This window comes from Sebastes umbrosus, chromosome 15 (assembly GCF_015220745.1).
Source record: "Sebastes umbrosus isolate fSebUmb1 chromosome 15, fSebUmb1.pri, whole genome shotgun sequence".
Taxonomy (NCBI): domain Eukaryota; kingdom Metazoa; phylum Chordata; class Actinopteri; order Perciformes; family Sebastidae; genus Sebastes; species Sebastes umbrosus.
The window spans coordinates 5,593,322-5,618,871 of record NC_051283.1 but is presented as its reverse complement, the minus strand read 5'-3'; the positions used below and the strand labels follow the sequence as shown (position 1 = coordinate 5,618,871).

General features: G+C 39.9%; 2 protein-coding genes and 1 non-coding gene across 6 annotated transcripts; all 3 read left to right on the top strand.

The window, feature by feature from the left end:
- Positions 1–797: 797 nt before the first annotated feature.
- On the top strand, positions 798–4,976 carry rab42a (RAB42, member RAS oncogene family a). The gene is made up of 2 exons (XM_037795153.1): positions 798–1,391; positions 3,122–4,976. The coding sequence occupies exons 1-2, from the start codon at positions 1,177–1,179 to the stop codon at positions 3,561–3,563; spliced, it is 657 nt and encodes a 218-aa protein (XP_037651081.1). The 5' UTR covers positions 798–1,176; the 3' UTR covers positions 3,564–4,976.
- Positions 4,977–9,507: 4,531 nt separating this feature from the next.
- On the top strand, positions 9,508–9,641 carry LOC119504057. The gene has a single exon (XR_005210502.1). It is a non-coding gene; the product is annotated as a U11 spliceosomal RNA (small nuclear RNA).
- Positions 9,642–11,446: 1,805 nt separating this feature from the next.
- On the top strand, positions 11,447–24,364 carry gmeb1 (glucocorticoid modulatory element binding protein 1). 4 transcript variants are annotated; one of them, XM_037795151.1, is made up of 10 exons: positions 11,447–11,603; positions 14,076–14,268; positions 14,503–14,555; positions 14,677–14,792; positions 17,222–17,325; positions 19,073–19,221; positions 20,028–20,153; positions 20,249–20,386; positions 20,703–20,825; positions 23,367–24,364. In XM_037795151.1, exons 2-10 carry the CDS (start codon positions 14,141–14,143, stop codon positions 24,176–24,178), a joined length of 1,749 nt encoding a protein of 582 aa, XP_037651079.1. In that variant the 5' UTR covers positions 11,447–11,603; positions 14,076–14,140; the 3' UTR covers positions 24,179–24,364. The 4 variants fall into 4 exon arrangements, with proteins under 4 accessions (XP_037651079.1, XP_037651076.1, XP_037651078.1 ...); XM_037795148.1 differs by having other exon boundaries at positions 20,688–20,825; XM_037795150.1 differs by lacking the exon at positions 11,447–11,603 and adding an exon at positions 11,631–11,790 and having other exon boundaries at positions 20,688–20,825.
- The last annotated feature ends 1,186 nt before the right edge of the window (positions 24,365–25,550 follow it).

Genomic DNA, 25,550 nt, shown 5'->3' with positions numbered 1-25,550 from the left:
AGACACGATCACGTTTTAGGGAACACCTGCTGTTTTTTTTTATTTATTTACTTATACATTAAAACCAACACAAACAGATTTTAACATTTTGCTAAACACATATTTGTCACAGAGAAAGCTAGAAGTGAATATGTATTGTGTATAAAGACAGAAATATGGTGCCTTCAAATGGGGTCGTGTTTACCGTGTTCATGAGAAGAGTCCATATGAACGCCTCACTCACGTCGTATTCACGACCCCGTAAGAGGAAAGCTTCTGAAAGCTCAGAGTTCACGAGTTGTGACGCGTTTGTTGACGTTGTCAGAACAAATCGTTAAAATCTCTTAAGCTTGTGTTAATCACAGACCTTGATTCAGACATCTAACTAAAAACCCATTAAAAAAAAACCAAACATTGATTTCCAGACGAGGGAAACCGGAAGTGCTAAAATGCTAACTCATTTCCGGGTTTTAGGACTCATTCCTGTTGCACTATAGCTAGAACTGAAGCCTCTTTAACGGTAGTGTCTAGAAGGGAACCACCAAACTGGGGAAACTCTCGCGAGATTTTCAATTGATCTCGCTTAGTTAAGGTTAGGATAAGGGTCGTCATGCAGCGACTCTCGCGAGAGTTTGCTAGTTTTTGCAGATCTCAGATCAGATTTTTGCAATTTGCGGGTTCCCTTCTAGACACCACTCTCTTTAACCTACTTCAGAACCACGGACAGCAGCCTGCCTCTGATCTGTGATCTGGTTTTGAGATATGCAGATGTCATACTGCAAATAAACAGTTGCGAAATATTTGCTCTTACATGAAGACATTTCAGAGTACACTAAAAGAATCTGCAAAACAAATTCGATATATGAATGCAAAACCTGAATTAGGTTCTCTTATATGGTTTAAAATCCCACTAGGGCTGATCTCTCTTTCATAACGTACAGTTCAGCTCAGTCTAATTCAGTGCTGCACAGGGTTTAGTGTTGTAGTAGATCATAGGTGAATCTATCACATGATTGCTGCGGTCGCTCTGTGCTTCCTGAGCAGAGATCAGCAGTAGCACTGGGAGCAGCAGCAGCAGCAGGTTCCGGGGCTTCTTCATGTAAACACGCCGCGCACAGGGCTTTGTCTCTCACACACACACACGCACACACAGACCGACACACACGCTCCGCTGGTATCCCCCCATCCAGTCATGCCATGGATATTTTGTGGCAATACCAGTTCAGGATCATCTTGCTCGGTGATTCCACGGTGGGTAAGTCTTCGTTGCTGAAACGTTTCACGGACGGGATCTACAGCGATGTGGCGGATCCGACCGTCGGGGTGGATTTCTACGCCCGCTCTCTGGATATCGAGCCCGGGGTGAAGATCAAGCTGCAGCTCTGGGACACGGCCGGACAGGAGCGATTCAGGTAGGAAACTATAATCAAATGGGTCTGAATTAAATGGAACGATCATTCTGATCTCATATAGGATTTATGGTTAAATAATGATGAGAGGCCTTGTCGTGTTTGGCTGCTATTGTAAAATGAAAAATGATATATGTCATTGTGATGCAATGAGTGTAGACAGTGGATGATGATTCTACAGGCCTCGATCTTATCATGCCCTGGCCTATATATAAAAACAAAAATGGAGCTGCATCATGATCATTCATGGATGATGGGCATCCTCCTCATATTTAGGCCCCAGTCTGATTCCCTGAGACTCCACAGTCTCCAGATCTCTATTTCTTGCCCTGTTGCTTCTGTTTCATGTGTCCTTGCTGTCATGGATAATTTCCTTTTTTTAAAGCACTCCTCTCTGTGTGTGGAGAAGCAGCAGCTCCTAGCTCTCAGATCTGAGTCCCCCTTTGAAGACATACCTTCAGAGGGTGGTTTCCTGCAGGCTTCACTACACTTTCACTTCTGTCTTAACTGACTGTGAGAAGTGTTTGTGAAATCAAGCAGCAATTTTTTAAACCACCATGTGCATGGATTAGGACTTGTAAGTGTAAGTGGATCTTTGCAAGGGGGGGCAGTAACTCCTTGTAGGCCCTATAGACCTTTACAGGGGCCCCAAGGATCCCATGTTTATTGGATTTGTGGTAATTTGATTCATTTCAATTAACTTCAGTCAAAATTCAATACTGTCATTCATCCCCAGCAGGGCACTTACCACATATTGAAGCCCTGTTTTGTGTCAAAATCTAATTTTAATACCTTTGTTAGCCTATTTAACCCTGTGAGACCCACAACAGACCTGTTTTTGTCTTTTTTTTAGGGCGGTACAGTCTTTATGGGGAGATAGCGGGTCAACAGTAGATGTCACATACTGTAGATGTGTGTAGTGTGCACTGTACCTGGTGGGTTTTTAAAGGGCAACATTGGTATTTTTCAACTTGGCCCCTATTTCCTCATGTTTTTGCGTCTAAGTGAGTAATGTGGACCACAATTTTAGAAATTGGTCCAGTATTGAAGGAGAGCGCTGTAACCGGCAGCCACGAAACGAGCTGTGAGGGCAAGTGAGCAGCGTCAATGTAGCGCTATACGCCCACTAAAGTGCTTGTTTTTGCTACTGACAAGGCTCAGATTGTTATTATAAGTGTCTGACAACATTATGGAAAGGACCCTACAGAGGAATAAAACCTTTTTTCTTCCCTTTCGCTTGATCTGATCTGTTTGTTATTGTATCCAAGTCCTGGCTTGTCTTGATTAACCTAAGCCTTGACTTGGACTTGTCTCAACTGACTTTGAGACTCGATTTGGACTTGCTTTGACAGGCCTTGAGACCGGACTTGGATTTGTCTGGAATGACTTGTGACTTGAGCCTTGAAACATGTTTCTTCTTGTCAGTATAAATAAAAGATCTTCGGACTTGGACTTGTCTGGATTAACTTGAGACTTGACTTGTACTCGTCAGGGCTGACTTGGAGACTTGACTTTTCTTAGGCCTACAGTATATCACTTGGACTTGTCTCAACTGATTTGAGACCTTCTCCAAAAGACTTAAAAACAGCCCTGGATCTTACGTACAGTCCAGATAGTGTAAACGTTTGGTGGCAGGTCCTAGTTGTGTTCATCAGAGTTGTCCAAAAATGTTCAGCAGTACTAAATCAAGATCATTTTGCCTTGAATTACTAACATGTCCTTCTACCCACCAGGTCCATCACAACATCATACTACCGTAACTCCGTGGGCGGCCTGCTCGTCTTCGACCTCACCAACCACAAGACCTTTGAGCATGTGAGGGAGTGGCACAAGGAGGTGAGCGAGCACATCCTGCCCCACCACATGGTCTACATCCTCATCGGCCACAAGAGCGACCTCAACAAGGACCGCAAGGTGAGCCGGGACGAGGCGGAGGAACTGGCGGCCGAGCTGGGCATCCGCTACGTGGAGACGTCGGCCAAGTGCAACAGCAACGTGGACCGCGCCTTCGAGCTGCTGACCAGAGACATCTACGAGCTGATGAAGATGGGGGAGATCGTCACCCGCGACGGCTGGGACGGGGTGAAGAGCGGCCTCACCGCCAAGGTCCTCTACCCGGCCGACGAAGACGAGGAACTAGCCACCGCGGTCCCCGAGAAGGGCTGCCACTGCTGACTGTGAACTCCAAACACTGTCCCGCCGCCGCACCAAGAGCTCACCTCGTCTCACAGTCGTCCATCGAAACCAAGTCACTCAGGCTCAGCACCCTGTGATGTCACCATCCGTCACTTCCTCACCTTGTGCTTCGTGCCCTCTCTGTGTGTGTGGGTTCTTCTGACAACCGGGGTTCTTTTCTAACAGGGTGCCATTGTAAATCCCGATGTTGTATCTCATAGGCAAGTTGTATCTCTAAAGCCATGTGGCGGAGCACGAGCTGAGCTGTTTTGGGCCTTATAAGGTTCGTAAAGCGTGCAGAGGTGATCAGGTCTCAGGGCTTTAGAGCGTAGCCCTGGAGTTAAAGGACGACCGCGTAGACGGAAAATACATTTCATACAGCACTGTCGTGGGTTTCTATCTGTCAAAGTGTGTGCGATGCTTTGCCTGCAATCTTTTGTGACTGTAATATTGTAAATAATAGTGAGATCTATAGAGATGAAAGGTCACTGAAAGCTATTTAATTGATGATGTGAACCGACACAGTGCACTCTACAATAAGTGTCACCATATTAAATCAATGTGCTCCTCCTGCTTCTGTAAGCTGTATGTGCACTTACGCCAAACTGACTTAAACCTTTGATCATTCTGTGAATAGGTGAGTAATGTTTTTGTAAAAGAAGTATATAGATTATTTCTAGTTAAGGCGTATACATAAAGATAGGCCATTGTATTTAGGGTAGGTGGTCCCGTTTAGGTATTAGAGACATTGTTACCTCTCAGTCCATCAGACCTTTAATGACTTCAACAGATAAAAGGAGTTTGAGTTTGACCTGCAGCTCTTTGCAGCTTATGTAAACAGCTGTTTTCTTTTTTATTCAAAGCTTAATTCACAAAAAAAAATATAATAATAATAATGATGGATGCCAACTCACTAAATCCAACGGCGTGGATGTGCGCGCTGCTTTCGTGGGCCGATACGTTATGCCATGTTCCAGATGTGTCAGTAGGAGAAAACCTGGGCTAAATGTGTCAACCCTGAGATGTCACATTTAACATGGCACCATATACTGCAAAAGCTAATTAGCATTTATTTTAAAATGGTTATGATAGTCCTTCGAATCCGCTACAGTTCAGCAGGCTCAGCGGGGAATATGCCATGAATTCACAGCACCCTGGATTGGGTTTAGGGGTGCAACTAACGATTATTTTCATTGCTGATCTGTCCATAATTTTCTCAATTAATTGATTAGTTGTTTGGTCTATAAAATGTCAGAAAATGGTGAAAAATGGATCACCAGTTTTCAGTGATCCATTTGCGGATGACGTTCGCAAATGTCTTGTTTTGTCCACAACTCAAAGATATTCAGTTTACTGTCATAGAGGTGTAAAGAAACCGGAAAATATTCACATTTAAGAAGCTGCAATCAGAGAGTTTTGATGATTAATCAATTCATTGTTGCAGCTATAGTAGAGTGCTGCAGGGATGACAGATTTTTGTAGGCCAACCAGGAAGTTAGCATCGCCCTGGTTCCCTCGACAAAAAGCCAATGGGATTTTTCCATTGGCTTTTTTTCCGTAAAATAATCTCCACAAATGAACGCCACTTTTATGATTTTTGAAGCATAAATGCAATCGGCACAAGTGCAAAGCTAACGTTAGGCTATAAACTAACTGCACCACGGTCGCACGAGCGCGAGTATATTCAACGAGACCACAAAAGCGGACGAGTTGGCTTGATGATGTTTTGTCTACTCATTTAGCCGCTTGTTAGCAACCATCTTTTTTAAGACACATAAAGGCTTCAAAATTCTATATATTTATTGATGTATTTTATGTCGTAGAACAAAATGTTAAAATCTCTTAAGCTTGTGTTAACAACAGACCTTATTTCAGGCATCTAACTAAAAACATATTCAAAAAACCCGTTGACGGGCGGCTGGATAGCTCAGTCGGTAGAGCGAGCGCCCATGTATGGCCACCGCCTAGCAGCGGTGGACCCGGGTTCGAATCCGGACTGTGTTCCTTTCTGCATGTCATTTCTCTCTCTCCCCCTTTCCAACACTCTATCCACTGTCCTATCAATAAATACTTAAAAATCACCCCAAAAAATAACTTTAAAAAAAACCAAAAAAAAAAACCTGTTGACTTCCAGACGAGGGAACCGGGAGTACTAAAATAGGAACTCATTTGCAGGTTTGAGGACTCATTCCTGCAGCATTCTGATGGGTTTTGGCGAAAGGACCTTTACGTACCGTATGTCATCGCCCCTGTCGCTCATATTTCCTGTCGCATGTGACAAAATGCTTGATTTGATCTTTTGCAGGGCCTTAAAAGAATAATTCAACATTTGAGAAATAAGCATTTTCACTGTCTTTCCAAGAGTTAGATGTGAAATTTCTGTGCATTAAATACGGAGCTGGACCCAGGAGGCGATTAGCCTAGCGTAGCATTAAGACTGTAGACAGGGGTATTAAACAGCCTGGCTCCCCATAGTTCATCTCCGTAGTCCAGCAAACCCTCTGAATCTCAGAGAATCTCAATTTCACTTTGTACTGAGGCAGGCTAGCTGTTTCCCCTCTGCTTCCTGTCTTCATGCTAAGCTAGGCTAATCACCTTCTGACTCAGACTGGTATCAATCTTCTCATCTAACTCTGCGTATTTACCAATATGTTGAAATATGTCCTTAAAGCTATCAAAATGCCAATATCAAAGTGCTCGCCTACATCCATTGACTTTCAAAACCACTAAAGCTGCACTGAAGAGATTCTTTGTTAGCTTAGTCATTTTGGCATACCGTACATAACATAACTTAAGCTTTTACATGGGTTAGAGTATTTAGGATTTACCGACTTGTGACTCTAATAGTACCAGCTGTAATGGAGCCTACGATGGTCAGATGGCTGTTGTTTTTCTGAGCACCTTTCACCAGCATCTCACTGAACAAAACCTGTTCACACTCACACTGTAAACTGCAAGAGATTATGCATTCAGGAGCTTTTACTTTGCATTCATGTGACCAAATTGCGTTTAGTTTTTTTTCTTTGAGTTGATAAAAGCTGTATGGGTGATCCAATGATCCGATGCACCATCCCTTTATTTTTACTTCTATGTGCAGATTCAAAATGTATGCTTCCTGCATCACCTGTTATAGCTAGGTTAAAATACAGTTTACTACAGTATGCACACTATATGTTTTGTTTCCGTTCATTTGACAATCAGATGTTAACATTTCATGTGCTTGGTGCAGGGGAGGACTTCATCACAATGTGGCTAAATGTCCTCGCAACATCCAAACTTTGCCAACCCGTCTGACTGTGTTTAATGCCACAACCACCTTTCTCACTTGTCTGTCATCTAAACAGGGTTAAATTGTATGATATTGATATTGATTAATATACTGTGCTGTTTAGCAAACTGTTCTCCAGTGAGCATGATTCCCATTCCTGAGCACATCAGAAGGGCCCGTTGCTCAGTTCACGGTGTGTGAAGACGGCGGCCTCGGAGATGTTGATTGGAAAGCGCTGGTTACATTTAAAAGGACAATACATCTTGGAAAGACTCCAAGAAAAAGAAATGGCTATTTTTGAAGAGACTGACTTTATGGGAAGAAATAAGCTCATCAACTATTACTAAACGCCTCTATATCCAGCAATGATGTATAGTTCAAAATTTAAATAACATTTACGACAGCATTTGTAAACTTACAAACAGTGGCCGTCCTGTGTAATGATCATGATGATGATGGTGGCTATGGTCAACCTTCAGTCCAGATCCAGCCTCTCTCTCTTTTACTGTAATCTTACAGTAGTTCAACATTTGGGAAATGTGTTTATTTACTTTTTTTCCTGAGAGTAGATGAGAAGATTGAACCACTCTCAAGGACTTAACGGGTTCTTGTTGTCATAGTGAGCTTGCCAGATTTGGTATCATTGTGCCTGTTTAAGATTCTACACTGAAGTAATGGGTGGATGGATAACTGTTGTTCGTCAGGAAATAGTTCCAGCATGTAACTCCCCGTAAAACCACAAATTGGCGTTTTTAACATTTCTGTTTGTGTACAGGTTAAACAGACAAGATTTATAAGTGTTGGTTGGTAGGCGTATTTGTAAACTTTTGACAGAGCCAAATAGCTGTTTCCCTCAGCTTTCGATCTCTATGAGGCTAACCACATCTTGGCTCAAACTACATAGGCACATTTAACACACAAACATCAATCTCCTCATCTCTCAGCAAGAAAATTTCCAAAATGTTGAACTATGCCTTTAATAATGGTGTGTTTTTTTTTCATGTTGTCCACATGGATGATCAAACCAACCCACTGATAGGGCTTCACTCTGTACCAGAAAACATCAGCAGCTGCTATTAGGCCTGCAGGATGTTACATAGCACAAAACTGTTCAGCTCTTGATCCCCATGGTCACATTTCACAGCTTTACTGAATAAATGTTATTTATTTTATATTTGATGTGATTTTATTGATTGGTTAAAAAAAATAAATAGATGTACAATGAATAATGTCTGGACTCAAAATTTGTTGTTTTTTAACTGGGGTTTGGCGCCCTCTGCTGACAGAGTGGTGGAGGATTATTATGACCTAGATTGGCTATTCTGACATATTACTGTAATAGTGATAAAGATTTGGACATGGCCACGTTATTACAGGGACCAAGCCTAGTCCACCATGGCACTTTTTTTTATCCCAAAACTAGATTTACACTAGGCATGATTAGATTGAGTTACTGATATTGAGATATTGCTACAATCAGGTAAAATGGGAAGAAAAAAGGTAAAATAAACAAACACAAATGAAATATATAGTCCATATTAGCTGGGAGCCCCAGTTTGGCAATATATTTTATAAAAATAAAATATCTCTGCTGACAGTGTAGCCTGTATCAAGTATGTGATGAGTCTGTGATGCCTATAATGGAAGATGTTTTTAAATGATACTTTAATATAACATGATATTAACAAGTTTTTTTGCTGTTTTTTTTAGCAACATGAATTCTTTACTGCGTCATGTCTCCAAATTATGTGTTCAGGGTTGTATCTGGGAATTTGGACATTTTCCATACACAAAAAAAGAGTTTATATTTACAACTACACACACATTATTGATAGATACATACAAATTGTGTATATTACCTTAGTGTTAATATTTCTTGTAAGGTTTGTAAGGTTTTCTTGTAGAGTTTTAGGCAATTCTCCTTTACATTCCTTTGCAAATTATATATTGTATGTTTTTATTTATTTATTATATGTGTAAATAAAGAAACAAACAAATTCCACATGGTCGGCTGTGAAGGCTAACTCTGACATTATTTTAGACCAAACATCTTTAAATTTTACAACAAATGTGAAACTTAATTCAAATATAACAGATTTTTCCCCACAGAATTATATGTGAAAATTCTTTAAAAAATGTACCCCTGGATATTTAAATGCACAACCTCAGTATCCTATTTCAAAAATCCTAGTTACAGCCCTGAATCTGTTTTTCTTTTTCATTATCTTTTATGTAGATTAACTATACGGATGATTGAGAGAGAGAGAGAGAGAGAGAGAGAGAGAGAGAGAGAGAGAGAGAGTGCAGCCACATTTACCGAAAACTTCTGTCAAGATGTTTTTCTCGATGCTCGTCGATTTCCCCACATGAACTGAACGCAACACTAGCTGGAAGTGCGCATGAATGTCAACCAATGAGAGCCAACAATTTTAGGTTACCCCGCCCATTATTTACCCATCATGCTTTTCGATAGTGAAATCTGCACACCCGAATATGCTTAAACGCCAACGATAGTTGACTAATTACTGAACATTTCAAATAATACGTATCTTCATATGTTGTTATTATGCAACACATAATAAAATACTCATACGCAGAGTTAATTTTAAAACTCTAACCCCTGAGTGAGGATCATGTTTTCACAGGCCACATAGTGGGATGTTCAATGGAATCGTTAAAAAGGGCTTCTGCTGTGCTTGGCACAGGAGGGGTGGGGTTAACCACTCCTTCTGCGGAATCGCCATCAAGAGATTTCGGAAGCACAATTTTTAACACAGGGGCAGCTAGTGATCACTTGTCCTGGCGCCCCGTCCTCAGTTGTAAAAGAATAAATATGATCTATGATCCATAATGATAGAAAACTATAAATGTATCTCCTGAACACACCAACTCATGTAACGTAAGCCGTTTCACAGGTAAAGATCAATAAATCACATATAATCTAAACGAGCAACCTAAATGTTACACCGTCGGTTGGGGTTAGGATTCACTTTTATGAACTTTGAAGCTGTAACCAGTATTGAAAATGTCACTATTTCTTCAAACACTACATTACAATGCTCACCAATGATAACACTAATGCGACCACAAGCAGAATAGACACAATCTCTGTGATATATCTTAAATAAATAAACCATATTAAAACAGAAAGTGACAAAAAAGGAAATTGTTCATTTTTAAGATTTTCTTTACCAAGTTGCTTGTGTACAATTTATTATTTTAATAATAAATACAATTCTGTTAATTTTGAAGATTTTTTTTACCAGGTTGCTAGTGTCCGAGTTATCATTTTAATAATAAATAAAATTCTGTTAATTTTGAAAATTTTTCATTAAGTTGCTAGTGTAAGATTTATTATTGTAATAATAAATAAAATTCTGTATATTTTTAAGATTTGGGTTTACCAAGTTGCTAGTGTCTGAGTTATCATTTTAATAATAAATAAAATTTCTTAATTTTTAAGATTTTCTTTACCAAGTTGCTAGTGTCTGAGTTATCATTTTAATAATAAATAAAATTTCTTAATTTTTAAGATTTTCTTTACCAAGTTGCTGGTGTTTGACTTGATATTTTAATAATAAATAAACTTCTGTTAATTTTGAATTTTTTTTTTACCAAGTTGCTAGTGTCCGAGTTATCAATTTAATAATAAATAAAATGTTGTTAATTTTGAAGATTTTTTACCAAGTTGTTAGTGTAAGATTTATTATTTTAATAATAAATAAAATTCTATTAATTTTTAAGATTTTTTTTTTTTTACCAAAATATTCCTTAAAATCAATAAAATCTTCTTCTACGGTCTTAAAAGGCAGAAGTGTCCGAGTTATCATTTTAATAATAAATACAATTTTGTTAATTTTTAAGATTTTCTTTACCAAGTTGCTGGTGTTTGATGTATTGCTTTAATAATAAATACAAATTCAATTTGTATAAATAAAATACAAGTTTGTATTTATTTGTTATATTTTTTTTACAAAGTTAAAAAAACCAATACACATAAAAAGAACAGTGAATCCCACACAGTAAGACATACAGCTTGTTAATTAAACACTGGTGTCCTCAAATATGAAATAGTCTCCACTCTCTTACATATAAAACAGTTATTATCACAGACAGAAGATCGCATTTCAACTGCCCTAACGTTACCTTAACTTTATGACATATAACTAGTTACGTTAAAGTTAACCAGGTGTACTAATGCTAGGCTATTATAACTAGAATAAATTAATTAAAAATAAATCGTGAAAGTGTATAAGAGCATATATGATTATAGAAGTATATGATGGCCACCCCCATGCTCACTTATGTCTCATAAGTTGTTGCAGCAATTTGGGGGTTTACGCCAGTTGTTACACAGATTTGTTTCTAAATTTAACCATTTTTTACCACTCAAGAATTTATAAAAATTATCAATAATCCCTCCAAAATACCACGTTAAGAGACTTAGAGACCATTTATGTAATTCCAAGACTGTTTAGGGACCCCGGTATGCAAAAATATTCAAACAAATCATTTAAAAATAGGCAAAAATAACACATTTATATTGCATGCAAAAAAACTGCATGTTTTTTGGCACCAAACTGCATGTGATTATTATATATAATATAGATATTGTGGGTACTGAGGTAAAATGAGTCTAATGTTGTGAGAGTTTACAGGAGCGTGATAACAAGGCGAGCGCTGCTCAGCAGGAAGTCAAGCTACATATGATGCGCAGTGCGCATGCGCCGCAGCTCTCCTCAATCTATCGCTGCGTTTCTCTCCATAAAACGGTAAGGACGAGCTATTTATTCACCGTATGCTTTTAAATATGCTCGGCTGCAAAATACCCGCCGTTCTTACGACACTCGGGGTAGTTTTTAGCCGGGTGTTTGGGGGTAAATAGCGGATGTGGGGTTCAGCTTCGCAGGCTCGTCCAGAATGGAGGAGCAACGCCGCCGCGCCGTGCCGTTGTTTGCTGTACGTGCCGCCGCACAGGGAGACGTCATTTTGAGGGGGAGCGGACGGACGGAGAGTTAAAATGCAGAGTTACGAAGGGACGTACGGTTCAGAGACAAGCGGCACGTAACCGTCACACTGTAAATGCAAAGCTTTACCCCGTCAAGCACCGTATAGTGCACACTATTGTCCAGGTTGCCACATATTAAGTTACGCCCTTTTGCGTTAGCCTGTAATGGCTTCCTAGAGCGAGGAGGCTAGTCTAGTCTGAGTGTGAGCAGCTACAGAGAGAAGAGAAGCAGGCAGCTACCCACGGCGGTCCTGATAACAACACACTCTTATAGGAGAACAGGAGGCTGTTTCTCTGCTACTAGACGGATGGATTTAGTTCAGGTGTAACAGTGAATGGTCTACTGACCTCATGTCAGTCAGCATCTCAGTGAATCACGCTAAACTGCGGTTTCTATCCTCTAATACCACACAGTGACCGTTACCGTTACATCTAGATAAACACTATCTGACAGTTTATAAAGTGAGACTGAATTATTAAATTAATAATAACATTAACGTTACACGACAGAGCATAGAGTTTATGATAATATACCAGTAGATACTGTGATTAATGTAGCCCACCAAACAGTTGATTCATTATATGTTTTAGACGCGAAGAAATATTGAGTCAGTTGAACCATTTGTGTTATTATATTTATATATATATATATATATATATATATATATATATATATATATATATATATATATATATATATATTTGTATATATGTATATGTATATATGTATATGGGTATATATATGTATGTATATATATGTATATGTATATGTATATATATATGTATGTATGTGTATATATATGTATATATACACATACATATATATTATATATGTATGTGTATATATATGTATATATACACATACATATATATTATATATGTATGTGTATATATACAGTATGTGTATATATATATATATATATATATAACATTTCATATTTCAGAAATGGTTCAACTGACCCAATATTTCTTCACGTCTAAAACATATTTTTTTTGTATATATATACATACATATATATGTATGTATATATATACATACATTTATATGTATGTATATATATATATACATTTATATGTATATATACATACATATATATATATGTATGTATATATATACATACATATATACATACATATATATATATATATGTATGTATATATATACATTTATATGTATATATATATGTGTATATATATACATTTATATGTATATATATACATATAAATGTGTATATTTATATACATATAAATGTATATACATATGGAGTTTGGTTTATGGTTTACTTCACGTTAAGGAGAGTGAAACATAGCTAACAACTCTTACAGAAGACTGTATTACATTTTATTTCAACTGCCCTAATGTTACCCTAACTATATTACATATAACTAGTTAAGTTAAATTTAACCAGGTGTACTAATGCTAAGCTATTATAACTAGAATACATTAATTAAAATAAATTGTGAAAGTGTATAAGAGCATATTTGATGATAGAAGTATATGATGGCCAACCCCATGCTCACTTATGTTTCATAAGTTGTTGCAGCAATTTAGGGGTTTATGCCATTTTTTACACAGGTTTGTTTCTAAATTTAACCATTTTTTACCACTCAAGAATTGATAAATATTGTCAATAATCCTTCCAAAATACCACGTTAAGACACCATTTATGTAATTACAAGGCTGTTTAGGGACCCCAGTATGCAGAAATATTCAAACAAATCATTTAAAAATAGGCAAAAATAACACATTTATATTGCATGCAAAAAAACGGCATGTTTTTGGCCCCAAACTGCATGTGATTATTATATATAATATAGATATTGTGGGTACCCATAGAACCCATTTCATCCACATATCTTGAGGTCAGAGGTCAAGGGACCCCTTTTTAAAAATGGCCATGCTAGTTTTTCCTCACCAAAATTTAGCGGAACTTTGGAGCGTTATTTAGCCTCCTTCCCGACATGCTAGCATACCATGGTTGGTTCCAATGGACTTCTTAGGTTTTGTAGTTTCATATGATACTCTAGCTCTAACACTGAGCCTGCTACAGCCTATGAAAAAAATAAAGTCGGCCGCCGGCGCCCTCAAGGAGTGGCAGAGGTTAGCTCAAAAAAACAAAAATAGTTTTGAATCTTTGCATCTTGATATCAATAACATTACATGAGAACCTGAGAAATATATGGGCTTTATCATCTTTCATTTATGTTTTTTTTTTATGTCGTCATCATATTTCAGATGAGCCAACTCCTGGATAGCTGTTGTATGAAAGCAGCGCCCCTCTGTAGTCTACTCTGAGTGTGATGGCGACCACCGACGAGGTCACGGTGTCCATGGCGGAGGTGGTGATGGTGAAGGGTGATTGTGAAGGAGACTCCGATGACCCCAATAAGACTCAGGTCATCCTCCAGCTCCAGCCAATCACCTCTGGGTAAGTACTGAAGTCAGGTGTAACCTCACTGAGACTAAGCTAGGATGTGGACGGAAATTCAAATATCAATTCATTTCAAAGCAATATCAACAAAACACAGGGATGCCAGATGATCAGCCACGATTAGGTGTTGATTACAGTGGGATAAAGAGTTCCTCTCCTAAGTAGATACAAGATAGACAAACAGTATACTACCAAGAAGTAATGTGAAAATGCAAACTGTTTCCTCTACAGAGATGAATCTGCGGAAACAGATGCAGCTGTCATGACCGTTGAAGCACATCACGGTAAGAGACTGTCACAATAACATTTGGACAACTTGAAAGATTTAGTGATGCTTACATTTTGCACAATACATTACAAAAAAACATGTTTTCCTCCGGTCTCCTCACATCTTCATTCTTTTAGAACAAGTCGATGGAGATGACGTTGAAATTGGCTGTCCCATAACATGCGGCGACTGCAAAGCTGTGTTGCTGGTGAAGAAGTTTGTGTGCCCTGGGATCAACGTAAAATGTGTGAAGGTTGGTATTCATCGTGGTTTTAAGTCCACATTGACGACTGCAGCATTGGTTTTCAAAAGCTCATCCATATGGTAATTATTTTTTTATGAAAACGTGTCACAACAAGACATATAGACTCTAATATTAAAGCACTTAAAGATGGTGAAAAAGACTGTTACAAATGGTTGCTACCAGTACTGAACATAGCTACATGGCAACTAGGTCATTCAATAGTCAGTCAGCAGGAAATAAACATGAACTACTTCTGGTCCCAGAATAACTCCACTGGACTTCTCATTTCTTCTTTCTTTACACGTGTAAGATTCAAATAGCATTATGCTGATTACAACTCAAGTTTCTCTTTTATCATCATTCATATGCACAACAACTAAAACGAAGCAGTTGTTTGCAATGAAAAAATCTTGGATCTCAGATTCACTTCAACAACACTCATTGAATATGTATATTTAAAAAAGGAAAATCACACAAGTAAAAATAAAATGAGAATCTAAGACATAAAATAGTGCAAGTTAAAATATAGGGCTAAAATATAAACAAAAATAAAATGCATAATAAGTAATGTATATATTAGTGGTAGACAGTATTTCAAATGGATAAACTGAATGTAAACAGGGATGTATATGCATAATGAGAATTAATAAATATATATACACAGAAGTGTAAACAGGAATGTAGAATGTATATGCAAAATGAAAAGCACTATAAGTGCAATGAGAAGAACTATAATAGAACTATAAGTGGGCCTGAGCGTACAATGGCTGATTGAGTTGAATGTCCTGAACAATTAAATATGATGAATGTTCTCTTTTGTATAATGTTCTCTTAAATACTAAAACAAAAATGTCAAAGATATCCCTGTTAATCTTTTCAGACATAGTGTTGTGAATGAGTTGAATTAAACAGGTGCTTACTATTGTCAATCATAGCTGGTCAAGCTGAGCCTGTAGTGAGCAGCTAGCTAAGCACAACAAATGCTCTGAACCAAATGTAATGTTGAGCACCGAGGCTCACAAAAGAAATATGAAACAGTGGTAAGAAATCATTAAGGCTGCAAATAATACCACAAATAATACCACCAGTATTCGAACACAATGATAGACTCACTTTATCATCAGTCAATACTCACTAATGCACAGCACTTGACCGACTCATAGTGCACAGTTCTATACCACATAACATTCCCTCAGTCAGCATAGCAGGTTTAGTTTGTGTGATGGTATCAAAAAATGTACTACCTTTTTAAGATGGCAACTGTGTGCGGATTTATTAAGTCTGAAGAAGAGCATCTGCTCGAAATGTCACTAACTAAGATGTGCCGATAAATTGCACTTAAAGTGTGCGAACCTTCTTCTACATTTTTAATTGCTGTCTTCTACTTGTCCAGCGCCGGCCTACTACGGTTTTGGATCTGCGCCGCACATTGTTTATGAAAAAATGTACTGCCATGATTCAAAATACCACAGTATGCCTATTACTCTTTTTAAATTAAAGGCCAGTATCAGCAAAGCCCTATCAGACATACACCGATCAGCCATAACATTAAGACCACTGACAGGTGAAGTGAATAACATTGACTATCTCGTTAGAATGGCACCTGGCAGTGGGGGGGATATATTAAATGGTAAATGGTAAATGGACTTGGACTTATATAGCGCTTTTCTAGTCTTCCGACCACTCAAAGCGCTTTACACTACATGTCAGTATTCACCCATTCACACACACATTCATACACTGATGGCAGAGGCTACTAAGGTGCCAACTTTGCCCATCAGGATTTAATCTAAATACTCATTCACACACCGATGGCTATGCCTCCGGGAGCAATTTGGGGTTAAGTGTCTTGCTCAAGGGCACATCGACATGTGACCCGGAGCAGCCAGGTATATTAGACAGCAAGTGAACATTTTGAACTTTAAACTTTGAAGCAGAAGCAGAAAAAATGGGCAAGTGTAAGGATGTGAGCGACTTTGACAAGGGCCGAATAGTGCTGGCTAGACGACTGGGTCAGAGCATCTCCAGAAATGCAGCTCTTGTGGGATGTTCCCAGTCTGTAGTGGTCAGAACCTACCAAAAGTGGTCCAAGGAACGAAAACCAGCGGCAGGGTCAGACCCGAGGCTCATTGATGCACGTGGGGAGCGAAGGCTGACCTGTGTTGTCCGATCCAATAGAAGAGCTACTGGAGCTCAAATTGCTTAAAAAGTTAATGCTGGTTCCGATATAAAGGAGTCAGAACACACAGTGCATCGCAGTTTGTTGCGTACGGGGCTGCGTAGCCGCAGACCGGTCAGGGTGCCCGCGCTGTCCTAATGTTCTGTTTGATCGGTGTATGAAGAACAGTGTGTCATTTTGCTGTTGGTGTTTCACCATCTCTGCTGTGACCTCTACATTGAACTCAGTGTGGTTTCTTAACTAATGCTCTCTCCACTAGTATGAAGACCAGCTGATCAGCCCCAAGCAGTTTGTGCACATCTCTGGAAAAGCCACTCTGAAGGACTGGAAGAGAGCCATCAGGATGGGCGGAGTCATGCTCAGGTGAGGAGGGCACTTCTGTTTTGGATTAGTGAGCCACAAGCCATATTTCAATATTCTGAGTTCTGCTTGGTTGCACTAAACAACTTTCTAATTCATCACAGTCTGCATGCAAACTCTTACATATGTATCGCTGCTGATGTAACGGGCAGAGATGTGACTCGCACATCTTGAATAAATGTATGAAATATTCAGTGTAGCTTTATACGAGTGAACTAACTCGACATTATTCCATCACTCCTGAGCCGTAGATGAGATGGTAATAATCAGGCTTGGCTTTTCATCAAACCTCCCGTCTCTTTGACGGATGGAAATGTTCAATGTCTAATACATATGGAGCATTCAGAAAAAAAGGTGTCGTATATCAGTTGGGTGAAGATGAGACTCCTTTCTCTGGTGCTGCTTCTCGTTCAGGTTAATAGTGAGAAGAAAAAGTCTTTTTACACAAATGTCTTATCCATCCAGCTCTACTAATATTTATTTTATTTAGAAAATATACTGCACTGCTTGCACTGTGGGATGCTTGTATTTGTTTTTTAACATTATTTCTTACTACTCAGGCTGTTTTGTGAATCAGTGAATGAACATGAATCGGTTGTTGCCCTTACAAGTATAACTTCCAAATAGGGATGCACGATATGAATCGGGCTAAATAAATTATCGGCCAGTGATGGGAAATTTACACCGATCAGCCATAACATTATGACCACCTGACTAATATTGAGTAGGTCCCCCTTTTGCCGCCAAAACAGCCCTGACCCGTCGAGGCATGGACTCCACTAGACCTCTGAAGGTCTGCTGTGGTATCTGGCACCAATCCTTCAGTAGCAGATCCTTTAAGTCCTGTAAGTTGCAAGGTGGGGGCCTCCGTGGATCGGACTTGTTTGTTCAGCACATCCCACAGATGCTCCATTGGATTGAGATCTGGAGAATTTGGAGGCCGAGTCAACACCTCCAACTCGCTGCCATCCACATGATGTAAAAAAAAAAAGTGATTCATCAGACCGGGCCACCTTCTTCCATTGCTCTGTGGTCCAGTTCTGATGCTCTATTTTCCTTCCTTGGACCACTTTTGGTAGGTCCTGACCACTGCAGACCAGGAACATCCCACAAGAGCTCCTTATGCTTGCCCATTTTTTCTGCCTCCCACACATCAACTTCAAGGACAAAATATTCACTTGCATCCTAATATATCCCACCCACTGCCAGGTGTAATGAGATAGTCAATGTTATTCACTTCAGCTGTCAGTGGTCTTAATGTTATGGCTGATCAGTGTATATCATTATGTATTATTCCAATGAAATTATAGCCAATAAATGAGCATTTTAAGAGTCAGAACTGTGTTAACAATAGTGATAATGTCAGTTAGACTTGGTTAGGTCAGAAGTATCGAATATTAAATCATTAATATTTGCTCATTACATCTTAGCCAATTGGTGTGCATAAACTACAGGTTATGAACTTCTTTTTAAAATACAAAAAATTAAATTATCGGTTATCTTATTGGTATCGGCCACGAGAGGCAGGTTATTATCGGTTATCAGTATCGGCTGGAAAAAAATCCATATTGTGCATCCCTCCTTCCAAACAAGTAGAATAAGTGTACTGAGTTGGAAAGACTATACCTCCAGCTCAGAAATGAACACATCAAAATGTTGGTCAGTTATAATAGTGACCAATCAAACCAAACTTGTTTTCCCTCTTCCGTTTACTAACTGTTTGAAACCCTGCTTTATTTCTGCTCTCCAGAAAAATGATGGATTCGGGTCAGCTCGACTTCTACCAGCACAGCACGCTGTGCACCAACACGTGTCGCAGCACCAAGTTTGACCTTTTAATCAACAACACGCGGTTCCCTCCCGACGGCTCTGGACTCACCACGCCCACGTCCTCTCAAGGTGAGAACACACCAAGGTCACAGCTTTATCAATGCCAAATTATTTTCCGATTTATCAATTATGTGTAATATCATATATAAATAAGAAAAAAAAATATGTTGAAAGCAAAAAACACATTTATTTTTAAATAGATTTAGACTACAATAAAGTCCTAAATGATGAGGTATTTAGTGATTCTTCTCAGTTCAAAAGGGAAAATAAAATAGTCCCCATGTACAAGTTATGTTTGCTGTTTCCCACTTGTTTTTGCTTGACTTTTTCATGCAAGCATTGGCTGATTCTGGGGGGGGGGGGCAAGGAACTACCCAACAAAAAGCAACTTGCATCCAGATTCATGCAAATATCAAACACATTCTTGAAACACAATTTTCATGGTTCTCTCTCTGAACAACCGTTCACTTTATTTCACTGGTTACACAAATAACACTAGAGCCAACTGTTCAGCTACAGTACGCTTCACTGTTTGTGTCCTTATCACGAGTTGGGTAGAGGCTCATTGATTTAGAACTGCGTCATAGTTACACTGTCCACCTCTTAGAAATGAATACACCCGTCAGCCAATCAGAAACGAGTTCTCTGTGACCATGTAAGCAAGCATAACTGGATGTGTGGACAGAAGTACAGTAGGTTCAAACTTACTGCCTGATAGGCAGCCGTTGTTTTCCATTCATTTTACCCTGCTTTTGGACTGCTGACCGTCAAATCTCAGACATTTGACAAACCAGAAACACAGTCAATTCTTTTGTTCTACTAGCAACTAGCATTGCGTTGTTAGCATAATGCGTTCTGTCTTGTGTGCATTGCAGCTCAGGTTGTCCTGGGTAACGGCGGGACAGTGGGCGAGGACAGAGCCGAGGTTCTGAGTGGGAAGATGGACTGGATTTCAAGCTCGCTGGAGGCTGTGGACAAGAAGGAATCTAATGAGATCTCAGGTCACAGAGAGCACACATCCCAACATTTCACAATAATGATAACTTCCTAGTGCACCCGTGACTGAGACTTGTGTTTGTTGTCTGTACGTCCACAGAGGACACGCTGAACTTCTGGAAGGGCATCGCTGACGTGGGTTTGCTGGGTGAAGTGGTGACCAACATCAGTACGGAGCTGCTGGAGCTGTTGAACGGCGTGCAGCAGCGCAGGGACCCGTCTACCTTACAGGACACGGGTACGCAACAACGCTAATGTGCAATGGCTGCTGGGAAAGCATTATCCTTATCCATATGTATGAGTTAGGGCTCGCTCGAAAGTGCATGAATGAGCAACAAATGGAAAGAAGGAACAACTTCAGCTGCTGCTGGAAGCTGATGAGTGAAAAACCAACACCAGAAAGCTTTTAGAAGGGCTACTGTTGGTCTGTGTAGCAATACTGACCGAATACGTAACGCTTCATTGTTTACAATAGCTGAATTTGTTCCTTCTTTCTGACTGACTAAGTGACCCTTTGATTGATGCCGCACTGATCCCAGATTCCTGTCTGGTAGAGGTGGCAGTGCTCAGTAACCTCGCCCAAGTGTTCGGCCTGCTCGACTCGGTCAAGAACACGCTGGAAAGGAGGAGGCAGCAGACGGATCCCGGCCAGGAGCATATCCTCAACACACTCACCGGTGAGTAGACAACCAAAACAAGGTCCCACACTGTGATTCTCTAAATATGTCAGCTGTCCATTGTTTGACTGATGTGTATATCATCATCATCATCATCATCATCATCATCATCATCGTCGGATGTGGTTTTTTTTGGGGAAAAGAAGTGAACAATGATGTCACTGTAGATTGCTATATGACTCAGTTACAACAACAACAAAATGCAGTAATCCAGAGATACATTTGCGCCAATTTTTTATGACCTCTTTTTTTTTTTTTTTTCTCAGGAAAACACTGGCATTAGTGTTCTTACTTCCAAAATCGACTTACTGTTTTGGTTAGTTTTAGTTCATTTCGGTCATTTTCAACTTATACAACTAAAATATATAGCATTTAAAAATGATAAAAAGCAATAATAAGTCATTACTTTTGAAATAGTGAAAACCCGAGCAAGTTTATGCTGACCGAAAAGGTGTAGGCTGAAGCCTTATCTTATTAAACCGACCCCTTTGTACACAAAAAAATGTATGAAAGAAAAAAAAAATAATTATATGTATATTGCATATACCAAAAAAGTCAACAACAATTCATATAAACACTAGTGTTCATACCTCAGTCTTATATTTGTTAATTATCTTATTTTAAAATATTTTTAAAATCTATTAAGCGTATTACACATTTTCATTTCATTTTCAAAACTATCTACATCTTTGTTTTTGTAAACTTTGTTCGTACTGACTCACTATAATTTGGAACAACTTCTGGATTTGTTCTGGAAGCAACTTATTTTTTACTTTATACATTGATTGTACCGTTTTAAAGTCCACCAAATCTCTAAATTTGAGAGCATGCAAGTTTATAAGTAATATGTTGGTTGGTTCACGATAATCTGCTCTGTTTACAAGTCTTATAGCTCTCTTCTGTAACATAAAAATTGGATTTGTGATTATTTTGTACAGTACTTATTACCCCAAACCTCCACACAGTTGGTAACGGACCTATAAAAGAACGGTAGAATATACGTAAAGCTGTGAATTATTCATTCAATCATATATATGTGGGGAAAGTTAAAGGTGCTGGTGCACATTTTGTAGATGAAATCTATGTTTTAGCCATGCTAGCGGCATGGCTCTGAGAATGGACCGTCTGTCCACCTCTTAGACCGCGATTGAAATGTCTCTACAACTAACTGATGGATTGCTGTGTGTCATGAAATTTGGTTCATACATTCATGACCCCCCCCCAGGATGAATTGTAATCGCTTTGGCGATTCTAAGATGTTTCCTCTAAACATTATACCTACTTAACATCAGCATGATGCAGAGCCATTAGTATGGCTGTAGACTCACGCAAAGCCCTTTTGGCATCAGTGTACTTCTGATCGACCTATTGCGTTGATGTTCTTCAATTATTCATTCAGTCACAGATGTGTGGTGAAAGTTAAAGGTACAAGAAATACATTTTTTTCAATGCAGTTATACATGTGCAAAGTATTTGAAGTTACACAAAACATCAAATAAGAACCGAAAGTCAGTTGGTTTTTTTTACGTTTTTTTATGGAAGTCCAGAATATAGAATAATAATGACCTCAAAGCCCACACAACAGCACGTCCACAGCAATATGCAAGCATGACACACAGTTTGACAAAAAAATTGTATTTCAAGGTCCACTTACTAGCTTTTTTTCTGAATCTCTGCATCTCATGCCCTTCATAAGTATTCATGTGAGAGTTTTTGTTTTTGATAGCAGCTTCACCAAGTTCAACCAAACAAGAAACCAAATGGAAAGTTCATGTTTAGCGGAATCAGTGGAATAAAAATGACTATGGTGGGAAAAGTCCACTAAATGTACACACTTCACCTGTTATAAGCCCTGTTTACACCTGGCATTAACATGCTGGGTGATCCGATCACTAGTGAGTAGGATTATTAGATCTCAAGACGCATTGCGATCCGAACGCTCTGAACACATCCAGAGGTGGTCTGGGCCGCATATGGTCACATTCTTTTAGCAGTGTGTACGGAAATGTGTCCTGGGCCACATTGAAGGACCGCCTACTCAACTGACGTCCTTTGCGTAAGCGGAAGTATGTACTCATTTGCGCTCCAAACAACGCATTTGGTCTTTGCAAACGGAAACGTACTGTGTTCATTTGCATATAGAGCGGGGAAATGAGATCACAAATGGTCACTCAAGGCACATTAATGCCAGGTGTGAACAGGGCCAAAGTCCTGCACTCATCAACCCGTGACCTGAAATGACTCTTAAAAGTATGAAAAATCAAACCGTTAAGATGCAGAACTCTTGGAGCTCTGTTATACAAACAAGCAGCTTCTGTGCAGTCACGTGTTTGTGTGAGTGTTTAAATACTAAATATGAAAAGGCGAGATGACATTTTAATTGAGTCGATGTTGTGTATGTTTTGATATTGGACTTGGCATTTGCTGGTTTAAGCGTACCCACCATCTCAGATAAATATTGATATTAAATATCAATAATGGGACGTGTTAAATCTTATTTTGGAAACTTAACTTCAGTGCTGTGTTGTGTGCTCTGTGTAGACCTGGAGATGCAGTTGGAAGAGCAGAGGAAGCAGCAGCAGGTGCGAGCTCTCCTGACCTCCCCGCAGCCTGCAAAAAACAAAACTCCCACCAAGCGGCAGACCAAGCGACCTCGTCTCCAGAGGCCCGCCTCCACCACCACCCTCCTGACCTCCTCAGTCAACCAGCAGGCCGCCCTGCAGCCCCAGCAGTTCACCGTTCTGTCCCCCATCTCTCTGTCCTCTATGGGTCAGCCGTTTACCTTGGGAGGCCTGCCCATCGCCTCCCTGGGCCAGTCCTCCAACACGGTCACCCTGCTCCCCGCCGGCTCGCAGCTCTTCACCCGCTACATGGTGTCCGGGGACGGAAAGGGGGACACCATCACCTTGCACCCGTCCTCGGGCCTCACGCTGGTGGGTACCACCTCCATGCAAGACTCCGGCCAGTTAGGCACGGTGGTGAGCCCCGTAGAGCTGCTGCACCTGAGCCAGCAGGCCGGCGGCGAGATGATGCCGTTAGAAGGCCAGATGGTGGACGGCACCATGCTGGTGCAGCAGGAGGTGGAGTCCGGCCAGGAGCACACGGTCATCGAGATCAACCCGGCTCCGATGGAGCAGACGGTGGGAGTGATGGAGCTGCAACTGACCGGGGAGTCGGGCAGAGACGGGGCCACCATGATGGTCCAGAGCGGCATGGAGGACACGCAGTGCCAATTGCAGGAGGCGCAGACTGGGGGGGTTCAGGGGCTGCAGCTGGACGCCAGCGGACAGTTGTCAGGTGTGCAGATAGTGGTGATAGAAGAAAACACTCAGGAAGCCAACAAGGACAAATGAGACACACCTCCTATTTTATCCAGCAGAGCAGGTATGGACTCGTACTGAGCTATCACAGACTTGTGAAACTGTAAATACACAGAATTTCCAAATCCACAAATTGCCTTGGCCTAAGACCAAGCTCTAGGGTAGCCATTTTTCCTTTTTTGGTGTGTGTGTGTGTGTGTGCGTGTGTGTACATGCTCCTCTCAACTCGTTGTTATTTTTTTATTGAAACAAAGAGGCATCACAACAAAGAATATACTGAATGCTTCTGTTTGTTTTGTATTTAAAGTGATTCTGGTTTATTACGACTTGTGTCAAATAGTTGTAATTTTGGTCATCGTTTCTAGTTGTAATAATAACATTGTACTCACAAGTTAAATACTGTACTCCTGTACAATGATGGATTATTACCAACATTGTGGGTGTACTTACTTTCAATTTTACCTCCAAATAAAAAGAAGTAGATCAGAGTTCCCAAAACATGGGCCCCGGACCCGTACCATGCCAGTTTGCCACTGAACCGTGAGGAAACGAAAATGATTATAGAACTTTTCAGGTCATTTTTGCAATAATTACCTTGAACTTATGGATACTGATTTTGATCTTAAAGGGATAGTTTGGGTGTTTTGAAGTGGGGTTGTATGAGGTACTTATCCATAGTCAGTGTATTACCTACAGTAGATGGTGGTCGGCACGCCCCCAGTTTGGAGAAACAGACAGGAGTTGAGAAAAGAAACCCTAAAAAATCTGTATCAGTTTAAGTGTACGCTATATTTAAAATATTTTCGCCGGTTTACTTCGCCATGAGACAGCTATACGGTCTTTGTTTCTGACGGGGAACTGAAGCTGTTGTCTATACTCTCACCAAAACATCCAGACTCCATTGAATAAAACAGTAATTTTACCTTGCAGAACACAGGGGTTGCTTGTCTACCGCTGCCTTGATCGGTTAATTTGTTTGTTTGACTTTGATGTTTTAAAGGGTTAGTTCAGATTAACCAAAGTCACACAATAGCACAAACCCAACTAACTGATCGAGGAAGCGGTAGACCAGCAGCCTCCTGTGTTCTGTGAGGTAAAATTACAGGTCGAGTCTGGTGGCTCTGGCGAGAGCATAGATGGATACAACGGCTTCAGTTGCCCGTTTGAAAGAGCTGTCTGACGGCAAGGTAAAACGGTGAATATATTCTAAATATAGTGTATGCTTACGCTGATAGATTTTTTTTAGGTGGCTAAAATACATTTTGCTGCCGGCCCCGTCCACAGCAGTACATTGCTTTGCTCCTATGATGGTACTCCTGTCTGCATCTCCAAACTGGGGGCGTGCTGTGCGCCATCTACTGTAGGTAATACACTAAGTACCTCATACAACCCCACTTCAAAACAC